The sequence below is a fragment of the Alligator sinensis genome, unplaced genomic scaffold (assembly GCF_000455745.1).
Source record: "Alligator sinensis unplaced genomic scaffold, ASM45574v1 scaffold437_1, whole genome shotgun sequence".
Lineage (NCBI taxonomy): Eukaryota > Metazoa > Chordata > Crocodylia > Alligatoridae > Alligator > Alligator sinensis.
The window spans coordinates 896,687-911,329 of NW_005842176.1; the positions used below are offsets into that span (position 1 = coordinate 896,687).

At 49.9% G+C, this 14,643-nt stretch overlaps 1 protein-coding gene across 1 annotated transcript in view; it reads left to right on the forward strand.

The window, feature by feature from the left end:
- The window catches only part of SYT7 (synaptotagmin 7), a 79,637-nt gene extending 68,892 nt beyond the window's left edge, over positions 1–10,745 (forward strand). Inside the window, exon 13 of the mRNA XM_025206939.1 lies at positions 2,706–10,745. Within this exon, the coding sequence (XP_025062724.1) occupies positions 2,706–2,810 (105 nt within the window). The 3' untranslated portion in view covers positions 2,811–10,745. The remainder of the gene's footprint in view (positions 1–2,705) is intronic.
- The last annotated feature ends 3,898 nt before the right edge of the window (positions 10,746–14,643 follow it).

Genomic DNA, 14,643 nt, shown 5'->3' on the forward strand with positions numbered 1-14,643 from the left:
AGCTGATGCATCCAGAAGAGGTCCAGGGAATGGTTTGATGCTGGTAGAGGGGAGATCCTAAGGTGTGTAGATGGGATTCAGTGGCCACGGCTGCATGCCTGGTCTGGAAAGCTTCTCTGCCCTGTAGCTGATTGCCTAAAATGGCCAGTGGGTCCATGCGCCTCTCCCATGGTTAGTATCATCAAGGAGGGGGCACCGTAGTATCCAGCACTGTCTCCTGAAGTGCTCCTCCTAGACTGCGTGGCTGTCTCCCCTTCCTGGTGAGGATCACCTCTAGATAGTCAAAGAACCTCCATAAGCCACCTCCCATCTAATTTGCCAGGCTGCTGACCACCTAGGTGACCAGCTGGTCCTTTTCTTCCCAACCACCTTCCTCGCGGACCATTCCTGCCTGCTAGTAGCTCCAGTCCATGAAGCTGGCTTCAACCTCCTCTCCTCTCAGGATGAGATTGGTGGAAGCACACAGGCTGGTTGTCCTCCCCAGTTCCATCTGCTTTTCCAAGCTCTTCTTAGCAAGCCAGGAGCATCTGGAGAAAAGGAGAAGGCATTCTGGTTTCAGTGCTTGCTACAGATCATGCAGACCCCCAATATGCCACCAATCTTTCCTTGTCACCCTAAGGCCACACAACATGTCAACAAGAGTCACCAGGTCCACTGTCAGGACCTGACCAAGCTGTTCAGTCATTTGGTACTTTCCCACAGGGAGAGTGTCACAACAGACCTGTGACCTTCTCTTCCTCTATGAAGACCCAGAGTGCTAACAGGCCCACCACACATGCAGGTGACATGTAGTACAATAGGACTTCCTGCCCGCCTGCCCCCAAAACCTGGCCAAACAGGTGAAGATGCTAAGTGCAGTGTACACTTGCCTCTCCTCACCCCATGCCAGTGGTGAGAGGCCAAATGAGAATGAGGATAGAGCACAGGTGCCCTCTGCCAGAGAGTGTTGCAGGTTGGGTGGAGACTGAAGAGTGAACTTAAGCCTCTACTTGGCCTTTCTGAGCAAGTGCCTTACTACATCTTCAAAGACATGTGTTTAAGCCTTGCACCAGACTTATGCCAAAGTATACTTCCTGTCCACCAAGCTGTAAATAAGCCCTGGGTTTTTTGGGCTGGGGAGCCAAAAGCAAATGGGGTTGATACTACCACATCACTCCCTTGTGTGTCATTAGCTATGTAAACTGGGGTGCCTTAGCCATGCCAGCCAGCTGGTCCACTTTGGCTCTGGTGGGTCATGGGCATTGCCTGCTTGGGTCCCCTCCCCAAAGGAGAGCTGCCTCACTTTTCTTCTTGCCAGCCTCCATCAAAGGCTCCCTGTGGTATCCATGTAGAGCCATGCAGGCAGCCAGAGAATTAAGTCTAGGGAAAAATGCAGCATCAAGAGGGGATGCAAATGGTCACTTTCAGAGGATCTTGGCTTTGGGGAACTTTCCCAAAGATCAGGAATGGGGTTAGCCATGTCCTTGGGGGAGGTCCCACAGAGCAAGTCTAGAGCCCTGTTGAACTGGAAATGCCATGATAACAACTTTGCTCCTGGGCTTTCAGTGCCCAGACTGGCCCTGGGTGGATGACTGAATCTGGAAACAAGGAGAAAAGGAACAAAATAGCCTCAAACATCTTAAGAGACAAGCTCCAGTGATGGACAAAGGGGAGCCCAACCTGTTCACTGAGCCCAGTACCCTCCAGGAAAGTTCAGGGGCCAGGTCCTCTGCTGGAATGAGTTGGCATTAGCTGCACTGGACTCAGTGGGCGCATCTACATGTGCAATTAATGAACACAAATAAACTCTGGCACTTATTGTTCTGGAGTTTTTTGCTCCCAAGCATGCCATTTAAGCATGCGTCCAGGAGCAAAAAACTCCAGAGCATATTGCTCCTGAGTTTATTCATGCATAGTATGTGAAGCCCCGTCAGAGCAGCCCAGGCTGGCAAGGGACCCAGGGGGTCAGCCTGCCAGCCCAAGGCTGCATGCTTCATGTGCTGTGGAGCAGCTGGCTGGGGCATAGGGTGCTTTAGCATGGGGGCTGACTGCTGGCTAGCCCCATGCTTAAGCACTCTATGCCCCAGGCAACAGGACAGTGTCTATACATGCACTGCTGTGCATGAGAAAATGCCGCAGCAGGGTAGTACTTGTATTTACAAGTGCTACCCTGCTGTGAAGTTTATTAGTTTCATGCACTCTAATAGGGGTGCAAGTGTAGATGTCAACACATTTACTATGCAATTAGTCAACTGCACAGCAAACATCTTGTGTAGACGCGCCCACTGAGGAAGGATCTGACCCAGACCAATCCAGTCCTGGAGGCAGCAGGCTATGTGGTCAGGGAGAAGGTTGGAAGGAAACCATAGCTGTAGAGGGACCCCAAGAGGAAAAGTGGTTTGCTCAGCACCTGTGAATTGGGAACAGATCCCAAGAGCAGGGGTAGCAGGCTGCAGGGAGTACAAAGGACAGCGTGGGATAAGACAAGGCAGGTAGAGAGCGGGACTATGAGACAAAAGGTGCAAGCAGGGCAGAACTGGAGCCGAAATTTGAAGGAGGGGGGACCCTGCAGTTGAAAGGAAAGGAGAAGAGCAATGGGATTAGTGCAACAGTGAAACAAGAACCATCTGAGGGCAGCGTTGGGCTGGCTACAAAGGGCAAGACAGGCCCAGACCAGGCTTAGCAGGAGAGCAATTTGGTGACCTGTCGGGTTTGTCTCCCTGCAGATTTACCTGTCCTGGAAAAGTGGCCCTGGTGAGGTGAAGCACTGGAAGGACATGATTGCCCATCCCCGGCAGGCCGTGGCACAGTGGCACCAACTGAAGGCCTGAGTGGCAGCGGCCAAGGACTCTGTCTGGGTTCCACCGCTCCGAGTCAACGTTTATTGGCCATGCTCTCACCACTTTATGCACAACCAAGGTGCCCAGGCCTCCCTCATGGGGAAGAGCTCGGGCCTGATGAGGAGCCAAGGGACTGAAGCTGGCGACGTTTCCAAACTCTGGGAAGCGGCGTTGGCGCCCGCCACGCCCCATGGGCACATAGCCCCACCGGGAGCATCTTTACTGCCCAACTTCCTGCTTTAGCCTTTCCTTTTGACTCGTAACGTGAAGAGAGAGTGAGAAAGAGAGAGAAGAGACCCCCAAGCAGCCCTTTCAGAGGGCAGGAGCCTGGGTGCTGGTTTGTTTTAGCTCATGGAGGCAGGGAGGGGCAGAGAAGTGGCATTGGCGCGTCTGGCTCCATGAGGCGGCAAGAGGAAGAGACCTCCAACAAGTTCTTCCAGCCAAACACCTGTTGGGAGTGCTCCCCTGCTCCATTGCGAGAAAGCCGGTGCCCCCTCAGCCTGTGGAGGTGGGCTAGTGACCTCCATCTCCTTGAGGTCATTTCTTTTTAATTCAATAAAACTTGTAAGAGTAATAAGAATAATATAAGTAATAGCGGCTAGAGCCTTCGTCCCGGCCGGGGGCGGGGGAGGAGCTGCACTGCTCCAATGGCCTCCTGTGCATTTGCTGTGTCCTTGTAAGCGTGTTGTAAGTGTCACACGTGTGTGTGCAGGTTGCTCACATCTCACTCTTTCTCTCTCTCTCTTTCTCTCTCTCTACCCCCACCCTGACCTGCGAGGTGATCCCAGATCGTGTTGGAAGGCAGTGGTTTCACTGCAGATGTCTTTTTTCCCTTCAACTGGCCGGTGGGTGAGGCTGAATGGAGAACTGATGCCACAGGGGAAAGAGAGAGCGGGGTTGGTCTCTGCCACCATCAGCCCCATCAGTGCTCAGCAGGGAGAGAGAGAGGGAGCTGCAGTCTCCTCCAGCCACTCAGTGGCACGTGGGATTGGAAGCCATGACACACAGGTTGTTAGCCAAAGTGGACTCATTTTTAGGGCTAGTGAAAGCTTAACTTTAGTCGCCCCCTTCTCTGGTTGACGAGATGTGAAAGGAAAGTGCCCAGCTCTCCAGCACCACCTGAGAAAAGTTCATCCCCTCCTGTTCCTCCACCCAGCTACCAGACAACCCAACCCCAAACAGTCCAATCCCCAGTGTCTAAACCAACCCTGCTGCCCACCCAGCTACCAACCCTGCCTTCACTCCAGTGCAAGGTGCCCACCGCCCTGCCAGAACTGAGCTGCCCCTCCAAAGCCCCTTTGCCCACCTCCAAAGTCCCTCTTAGTTCCCAACCAGCACCTACAGCCCCCTCCACTCAAGCAAAAATTAAGGATGCTGCGTGCAATGGGGCAACTTCTTCTCCCTGTGTAGGAGCTAGGTTTGGCCACCCTTCTAAATCAGGTCATGGCACCCCAGCAGGACAATTAGATGTGAACTGGGAGTGCCATGGTGGGGCTGAAGTAGCAAGAGCCTACTTATAGAATCACTGTTCGGGACACCTCCCCATAGAGATCCATTCAGCCTAAGCATCACCCAGACCCTCCATACCCACTGGGGAGGCAGTTCAGCACCAGGAACCACCTGCAGAATTGCCAGGGAACAAAAACAAGAAGCAGTTTCTGAGCCTGGGCATGGACAAGACAGGGATGGTGCTCTGAGAGCAGAAAGACAGGGATGCTGCCAAAACAGCAGCCAGGCCAATACCTGTCAAGCCAGGAGATGACCAGCCTTTCTGGTTTTACCCTGCCCTGTGATCAGGAGTTGAGCCTGAGCACAAGCATTCCAGAGATGCTGCTACACTACTGTCTGCAGCACCCAGTGCTGGAAGATGCTGGCTCTAGCCTTACTGTTGAATGCTCCGCAGCCAAGGCTGCTGCCTCCTCTCCTCCAGCATGTTGTGCTAGGGTTGTTTGGCATGTGCTGAGGCCCACTGCCCCTGCAGCATCCCTTGCCAACCCCTATATGTTGCCCACCCTTGGCACTAAGTCCACAAACACCTCCCTGACTAACAGGCCCCTCCCAGTCCCTGTGGAGCTGCAGTCAGTCACAGGATGCCCCTTCCAGCTCCAGGGGGTGGACATCCCCCGCTATACAGCTAGCCAGGCTGTTGCTCATCCTATCTGCTGTCCAGGGTGAAGGTGATGCTTGGCACTAGGAGCTACTGAGCAACCAGTGACAGTTGTGCTAGGCAAGTAACACTTGATTGAATGCCAGGGGCCAGTCTCCAAGAGCTGGCTCTGGATTTGTTGGGCAGTGATAAAACCAGAGGTTATTGCATGTCTGCCAAGTGCCCACCAGATGGCGCCCTTGTACCATAGTCAGATCTGCACTGGGGCACTGCAGCAAGCCATCCTGAATGGGACAGGATTTAAATTTTTCTTTAATGAGATTTCAAGTCCATCCCGTCTGGCAAGAAGGGTTGCTGGCCAGGCTTAGCCAGGCAGTGTCCCAGAGCCTGCCACCTTGCCAGCTGCCCTCAGATCTGAACAGGGAGCTGCACACTGAATTCCCACCTGGGCAGACACAGCTCAGTTCCTCAGACTGTGTGAAAGGCAGGAGACCAAGCAGTATCAACCTGGCCTTTGCTTGCCCTCTGGCCAACTCTTGCTCCTGCTCAATGGGTGTGACATCGGTTATGGGATCCTGCAGCCCTGGCTCATGGAAGGAAGGGAGGCCCTTAAGAGAGAAACCCAGAGGGAAGAGAGATCCAGGGGAGAAGAGAGAAAGCCCTTGCAAGGAGAGGCCCAGGGCCCTGAATGGGTGGGCTGCATGGTGCCCTGGCAACAAAGACAGGATTCATAAGGAACAGAGTCCGGGGGGGGGGGCATTGCCATTGATATGTAGGGATATAGGAGCCAGGGGTGAGAACCTGGGGGTGTGGGGGAGAGGTCAGGGTTGTGCAGTGGAGTGATAACTGGGAGTAAAAGTGCCCAGTGGGGCACTGGGGCTGATAGGTAGGGGCAGAGGTCTTGGGGTAAGCATTGGGGCTGTCAGGTGGGGTAGCAGGCCTGGGGGAGTGCACTGAGGTTGATTAGTGGGGCCAGCGGGTGTGGGGAGGGGCTCGTAGGCTGATCTGTGGAGTTGTGCCTGGCTGGCTGCTGGGGGAATGAGTGGAGGGGTGAGATGAGTTATGGGGTGCCCAGGTGCTTGGGGTAGATAAATGTTTGAGCTGCTATGTGCCAAGTATGACCAGAGTACTAGTCAGTAGTGTCTCTTCCCCTTTCTCCATTGCTGCTCCCCACCCCTGCTGCCGCCCCATGCTGGCCAGATTCCAGCGGGAACTTCAGGAGCTGAACAGCCCTTGGCCTCATGGCCTGGGAGGACTGTGGAGGGATGCTTATAGCAACCAGTGCCTCACACTGGCTGGGATCTCAGTGGAGTTGCCAGGTGAGGGGGAGCTTCCTCAGCCCTGCCTTTAGCAAAGTCCAGTCTGCCCCATGACAGCCTCAGCACAGTCTGGCCTGGCCAGGGGGTGAGAATCATGCAGGTGTGTTTCCCTGCATGACTGCAGCACCTATTCAGTTTCCTGGTGAAGCTTTATAACCTCTTATGGCTGGGGAGATCAAGGCAAGAGGGGACACTGGGTCCATCCATGGTGGAGATCATCAATGCCAGTTTCCTTCTAGTTCCACCCTTGCTTCAGGCTTCAAGTCTTGACATTGTTATTCTCAAGTGGTCTCCAACTGTATGTGGCATGGAAATCACACTAGGTTTGTGGCTTGATCTCCTAATGAGGGACAGTGCCAGGTACATACTGTGCTCCTTTGCAATCTGGCAGCAACCTCTGGTACTGCAGACCAAGAGGTGCAGTTGATCACAGCTAGGGCTAATGCGATGGCTCTTATGTGGAGCCTGGCAGTAGGCAATTGCTTGACTGACCCAAGAGCACATGCAGGTGGGGCACTGCAAAATTGCAGTAGGTCACTCCTACTTAAATTTGTTACAAGATGGGCCACCGTGGTATTGTTACACCGTTGACACAGCGTTTTCTGTGACCCGACCAGTAAAGTCCTGTTTGGACGTGCTTTCAGATCATTAGTCTTCCCTGAAATCTCAGACCTCGCTGGTAGCCTAACACATCTGTTATTCTTCTGCCTGTGGTAAGACAATTGGGGCTATCTTAATTGGACTTGGACAGGTTTTCTAGCATTTATAGTCTCCAGACTGGGCTAGTGCAGTGCCATTTCTATTGAAGATCATCTGGACACTACAGCTGGGGTGAATATGGCTGCTTGCTTAATTAGCTAGGTTGGGCCCAATAAGAACATCACACTTGTTCTTCCAGATTCCTATGAGCCCCTCAGTGTGATTCAGGGTGTTGACACTGATCTTTAACTCCCAACCTGGCCTAGACCTTGGCTCCCTGCCAGAACCAAGAACATTTCCTTGTGCACCATTATGTCACTCCCAGGTCGCTCGTGAGCTGAGAACATCTTGCTTAGGATAAAGGGCATTCTCAATGGAGGGCACTCAGAATTCACTTCCCTTTCCATCAGCCCAGCAGAAACCAGGGCATTTCACCCTTTGGGCTTGATGCACGAACCATCTACTCTCTCAGGCCCTTCCTGAGTGGGGGTGGCTCTTAAGTGATGTACAGTAGTTAGTCTATTTTTAGGGAGTAAGAGTCTTCTATTCTGTTGATGTAGTTGCTGTGTGATGGTATTTTTTTCTAAACAATGTACAGGCGCCTAGTAACATTTGTGATAGGCACGTTTTTACCGGTGTAACAATAAATAGTTGGGAAGGCTGGGAGAAGGCTCCAGAGTAATGTGGGGGAGAGATCTCATTGGAAGGGTCGATGGGTTTTGCGTTCTTTCTTGTTCCCCCATGTTGTGGCATCACTTCTTCTCAGCTGAGCCATTTCTTCAAAGCCTAGAGGAAGTTTTGATAGATTTATTTATTGGGGGGGGGGGGGGGGGGGGAAGGAAGAAAAACCATTACCAAGAGAGAAAGAGATGGGGAGAAGCCATTTAGCCATCTGACCCATTAGGTGAAATAGTTACTGACTTATTAAAGAAATTAAAACCAAAACTGTATTGACAGGGGCAGGGCAACCGCGTCTTTTTATTTTTTGTGCTCTGCCCCTCAAGCTCTCAGCCAATCAGATGCAAGGAAACTTTCTAGAGGGATTCTTTTTTGGAAAGGGGGACTTTCATGTCAAACAAACTTGAAAATACATAACTTCCTGTCTCAGTATTTGGTGTGATCTGTGGTTAAGCAAGACATTTTTTTTTTTTCCTTTCAGTCTTTTTTTTTTTTGCCTCTCCCTGAGCCTTCAGGAGAGTCAGAGCTAGAGCTAGTCAAACTATGTTATGAGTAATTTTTGTTGTAAAGTTAGCTGCTTCTTAGAGTTAGCCAATTGTTCATGAACTACATCCTCATAGCTTCTGAAGTATATGTTGCTCGTAAGGATTCACCATCGCTTGGATAATTAGCAGACTGCCTCAACTCCTCTCTGTTATTCGGTGTGTGTAATTGGTCACCTAAATCGCATGATAACTGTTTCTGCTTCACTGATTGAATGACCAAAACACTTTCAAGAGAAGAAAAAAATGAATAAATAAACTTCCTTGGATGTATTTCTGCACCACGCTGTGCTAAAATTGGCCTTTGACCAAACACAAATTATGGGTAATACAACACCATGAATCAGAGTGAGCTGAATTGGTCTCTTTTAGTCCCAAAAATATCCAAGAATCAGGGTTTGTTTTTTCCAGTTCTACCAGCTCCAGTCATAACTCTGCCTCTGTGGCATCACTGGCTGAACTCATGCTTACAGTTGTGATGCCGCAAGGTTGCTTTCACTGGACAGCGGAAAAAGCAAAGGTGCAGGCTTCTTATTCAAGTCTCAAAGAGCCCTCACAATTAGGTCTAGGAAAAGCCACAGGACTCTCCACTATGAATGAGAGACAGGCATGGAAATTCAGGTCCCTATTCCACTCAGACACTTAAGCTCATGCGTAGCTCTCAGCGTGTGTGTAAATTCATGGGGAAAAAGTGCATATGCTTAAAAGCTGGTTTGGCACCACAGTAGAAATAACAGTCACAAATTACGGAGGTATTCTGGGTCCAAAATAACCTTTATTGTCCCCATTTTCGTGCAAGGAACTTGTTTGGGATGTGATAGCAAAGGCCAGTTTTGCCCAGAGCCACAGTCACATCACAGCCAGCCTAAGCCCAACCAGTTGACTTTGGGAGTTAAAGTCATCATCTGTGGAGGAATGAAAGTGAGATCAACGCTGTGGGCTGTGTGTCTTCTGAGAGTCACTGCTCAACTCTGGTCTGAACTATGACTCTGCAGCTCCCAAGAGTCTCAGTCAAACTGATTCATCTCTTCCCAGCACACCAGCCAACCCAGCCCGTGCAGTCGGGATGAGGAACCGAGACTCCTGAATTCTATTTCCACTTCCACCGTGGATTCACTGGATGACACTGAGCAAGTCACTGCACTCAGATACGACGCCGTTTCTTCCTCTGTAAAATGGGGATAACAACACTTATGATGTAGGGCTGGACTCATGAAATACAGAGAGATACTTTACAGCGAAGGGCCAGGTATAATCCATGCCACTGAAATCACGACATCTGTTCTTCCCGTGTCAGCCATGTGAAAAACATCAGCTAATGCCCCAGGAAGATGTAACACTATGAAAGCAATCTGATTATGCATCAAACCGAAGTTTTGCCTGTGATTGAACGTCCCTCTTCAAAGTGCTGGACAATCTTGACAGAAGTAATAATAATAATTTTAAGAATATTTGTATTTTTATCATATTCTCTCTTTTTTTATATAAAAGAAAGAGATTTATAAACCTGGTGGAGGAGGGGAAGACAAGCTGAATTGCTTTAATCTGGACTGGCAATGGCAATGGTGGCTTTCACTGGCTCATGACAGGTTGGGTAGTGGCATAGAGGGCACAATATTTGCTGTTCATTTAATCAGGCAGTAGGAGTCTTATGGTTAGAACAGAGGGGAGTAGGAGCCAGGATTCCCAGGATCTATTCTTGGCTCTGCCACTGACTTGCTGCATGACTTTGGGCAAGTCACTGAACCTTTCTGTGCCTCAGTTTCCCCACTTGTAAAAATGGGGATAATAATTCTTCCCTACCTCACAGGGAGGGTTGTGAGGCAAATCTGATCAGCCCCAGACTCTGATCCCCTTACTCATGCTGAGTAGCCGCAGGAAGTCCCATTGATGTCCACGGCATTTTTATGGGGTGAGGTGCTTATTCCACACAAGCTAGAGAATCGGAATCTGGCCCCACATCCCGGCAAAGCCTTTGGAGATCCTTCAATGAAAGACTCTGTAGACCTGCAAAACACCACTTTTGACCGAAAGGCCTCCTCACCCACATTCCCTGTGGGTTATCAGCTGGGGATAACTGCCCTGCCCTTCCTCCCCCAGGAGTGGTTTCTTTTGTATGATTGGATTTATGGGAGTTGTGTGTTCATTTTTAATTCTAGAGCTCTTAGCTGTATCTTGTTCAGGTATCTCTTCTTCATGTGATGATAACCATCTAACTGGTATAGAAAATACAGGAAAAAAGAAAAAAAAAGACTAAACCGTAGACGACTTATTTGCTAGCAGCAGTGACAGCAGCTTGACTAGATCCTGCTGCCACCTCATTTCTGTCGTGTTTGGTTTTAAAAGATGTTAAATTCATTGGGCTGACGTATTTTATAATAAAACAAATGGAGAAAACACACACACACACACAAATAAAAGGAGGAAAATTAACACTGCTATTAAATAAAAAGCCAATGTGATTTCATCATCTCGGATGTCTACGAGGTAGGAGCGATTTCTTTGCAGAATCATATTTTTGGAGAACTGGTCCCTCAATTTGTGGAGGAGGCCCCTGTTCTGAATAATAAAGGATAGTAAATAACTCCTGTCTCCGGGTTATTCATTATACACCTGCCAGGGAGGCAGGAGGATGAGGAGGCATCAGCCTGACAGCAATTTCAGCTGTCCACAGAAATGGTGACAAAGCCTGCCAGGACACGGCACAGCTATGTCAAAGGGATCGGTGAGGCTACACTATTAGGCGACCTAGAGTACTGTGCAAAATCCACTTCCTTTCCACAGTGAGTATCAGCTAAGGCAAAGAGGAGTCAAACTTGTCCCTCTTCATCATAGTCCCGATCCAGATGTAGTGGCAAAGGCAGGGCAAGCAGGGGTGGCAGCACCAGGGTTAGCACCCATTGCTTGCCCCTCAGTATTATGCACCCCAAAGGGCTCTGTACCCTGGATTTTGGCAGCAGGCCCTGCCCAGACTCACCCCACCCCCAAATTCCCAGCACCTCTGAGAGCCCCATGCACCAGAGAGACAGCTCCTCATCCTGTACTTTTGACACACCTGAGCTAAAGGAACAGCTGTGGTACCAAGATGTAGTGGCCGTCTAGCTTAGACCCACTACCTCCCATAGATGGGGAAGATCAAGATGGGGAAGGGTCCCTGCCTGCCACTTCCTTACATTTTTAATGAATGTAAACTGCCCCCATTTTCAACAAACCCCATTGATCTGGTTTCCTTGCTGACCAGGCTAGTTCCTCTGTGTTCCTATAGCATCTACCTGTCCATGCATCTGACCCCCGGCAGCCAGTCACCCTGCAGATGAAATACTGCCTTCACCCTGGTCTGCTATAAACCTGTTTCTCTTTGGGTTTGTGAATAAGCTCCACCCACTCACTCCTGCTCCTTGCTTGTCCACCCAGGAAATGAAGTGGTGAGGACACCCTAGGATGCAAACCCCAGCAACATCCATAAGACCTGATTTTTTGACACAAGACACCCAGTGCCCTCACCACAGGTGAGTGGTAGGGGTGGCACATGCCCCCCCTCCCGAGATTGGCTCCCGACTCGGCACCGCTCAGGACGGCAAACCGCAGCCCCAAGAGCCAGGCACAGAGGCTGCAGCTCCTCCTGCAGTGCCCGTGGTAGCCGCAGTTGAGGTTTGGGCCCACCCTGCCACCCAGGGGGTGGAGGTAGCTTTACCTGTGTTCTGGCCAGAGGTCTGCAGTTTGCCGGGCTGGCCACTTCTAGTCCGCAGTGTGCCCTCCCTCCCCGATTCAGGAGGCACCAGTCACCCCTGGTCCTCACTGCAACATTTCTTGGGCTTGACCTATGAAGAGCAGGAGAGGATGGGTGGATGGGCTTTATTTCCTTAGTATCATGATTGAGCAGAGTGATAAACCAGTGGTAGTCAACCTCCAGCCTGCAGCCCAAATCCAGCCCACAAGGGTGTGTCATCTGATCTGCAGAGCTCCCCCTGAGGCCAGAAATTTGGCAATGGGGGAGCAGTGGCAGCATTAATTTCCATGGCTTCCGGAGAGATAGCAATTAATAGTGACACCACTCCCCTGTTGGCCAATTTCCAGCCCGGTGGGCCAGATGGCACAGCCCTGCACCATTCATCCACCATGCAGATGGCCCTGTGCCATGCATCTGGCCTGCGGGGACAGACAGTTGAGCACAACTGGTATAGACATCATCATACGGCCTCGAACCTTGGCAGAACAGCCATTCGTCAGTCTTCTAAGCCCCTTTCTGCACCATGGAGAGAAATATTTAGGGAGATGGAAAGAGGAAAAATGTTGGAGATAGCTTTAGAAGCGTTAGAAGAAGAGCAGGATGGCTGGGAGAAGGAGAGATGATTGGTTTGGGGAGCTGTACAGAGGGAAAGGAAAGAGCTCTTCAGCCTGTGGGCCACACTCTGAATGCCTGTAGAGAGCCCAGCATGCTGCTGACACTATATACAGAGTACTAGTAACAAACAAGAGCAGCATTGGCTGGAAAAACTAAGTGTATCCCTCCTGTCCTTTGCTTACCCTTCAAGTCAGGTTTTTATGTTGAACTCTGGGGACAAAGAAAGCTTCACTCCCTGATTCCACTGGGTACCAGGGAAGAGAAAGCTTACTGCAAGCAGAAACACTGAGACCTATTGCTTAGCCCATAATCTACTGCAGCAAAACAGGCTGCCCTCATTGGCACAGCAATTAGCAATTTTGTTCCCACTTAGGCCCCTACTAGACAACCGTATGTTTGCAAGGAGCAGATGGAAATGACAGTCTGCTCCAAACAACTGTGCCCCTTCTCAGCACGCTTCAAACAGACCACAAAGCAAGGCACCGTGTCAATAACAACCAGCACTCCAGCAAGCTGTAATGCAGATGATTTGCAGATGATTTTATGGCTTTCTAGCACCCAAAGTGGGCTGGAAATCTGCTAGTGGCTCAGGAGCATGAAAGATTCAGAGAACTTGTAATGCCGATGCTTTCTGGATCCAACAGAACAATACCTGAAGAGGAAAAGCGCTGCTACTGTAGGTGAGACAGAGATGGAGAGAATGTCGAGGTAACAGAAATTATTATAATTAATGTGAAGCATATGTTAGATGTAAAACCAATCCAGTTTTGTTAGACTGCCCAGTGGTGTTAGACCCAGTGGTGCTCAACGTTCTGGCTCTGTGGGCCAGATGAATGATACAGGGCCAGTCCATGGGTTTGATCATCCCCTGTTCACCAGGTTTATGCCCTGTGCTGCCTCTACTTGGGCCCACATGCTGGGATTGGGGCCCCACACCACCTCTACCCAGCCCCACATGCTGGGATCAGGCCCCAAGGCCTTGCACTGCCTCTGTCCAGCCCCAGTGCCCTGACGGCTCCGGGGCCCTGCCCAACCTCCACGTGCCAGGATCAGGCCATGCACTGCCCTGCAAGTCTAATCTGGTGCTGAGGTCCGGATCTGGACTACGCAAGAAAAGAGGAAGAAACCTGAGGCACATGAAGAACATGTAAGTAAATTCAAGCAGTTAAGTGCTCAAAGGAGAAAGAAGTAAGTTAGAACGCAGACAAGTGTCCATTGCCAAAGACATTTAAGCGAGGCACAGCAACTTCATCCAAACCACTTTTCCTCAGCACAGAAATTGTGCAGGAAGGAGCCACACTAATGCAGAAATTATGCATGGTGTAATAAAAGGAATTGCTTTTCTCAGGCCTGCAAATCTGACACAGACAGAGCCAGGCTTGTCATTAAGCCACAGGTGACAGGGAACAGCATTTCTGACAGCAATGAGCTTTTGATTTATAGTCGGCAATAACAGTGCTTGAGAAACAAATAAATTATGTCCGAGCCAAGCATCTACTGATCTCTCATTAGGCTCAAAAACATAGTATGTAAGGTTTAACCTTTGTGACAGAGCCCAGCAAATTAAAAATCTTAGCATACACTGTAAAGCATCATCAAGCATCTGACAGCTGTGGAGGGTGGCCTTGTCCAGCACAAACTACTGTGGGGACTGTACCTATAAGTGAACCTTTGTGATGGATAAAGAAGCTTCAAAACATCAAGGTTTTATTTTCTTTAGGATTTTTTTTCTGCTTGGGTTTTATTTTGGGGGGAGGTGGGTTTTTTTGGGGAGGTTTTGCTTATTTGTTTTGGAGGGCATTTTTTTTTTTTTTTAATATTAGGACTTCAGAAATATACAACTCCATCGTGATCAGAAAGTAAACCTGGAGAGTGAAAGGTGAGAAAGGACCTGATCCAGAAATCACTGAAGTCATTCTCCTCATTTGAATGGGCCTTAGATCAGGCCCCCAGTAAGAGAGGAACGAAGGATATTGAGTTAGGCTTTTCAAAACATGTTAGTTCTATTACTACTCCAGTGTCTAACAAACAGGCCGGAGCGAGGACACTGTTGAAGATTCCCCTTTCATTAAAGTGTGAGAATGAAAAATAGACATTCTCTATCTAATCTCCAGCAAGACCAGAGTTGGCATTC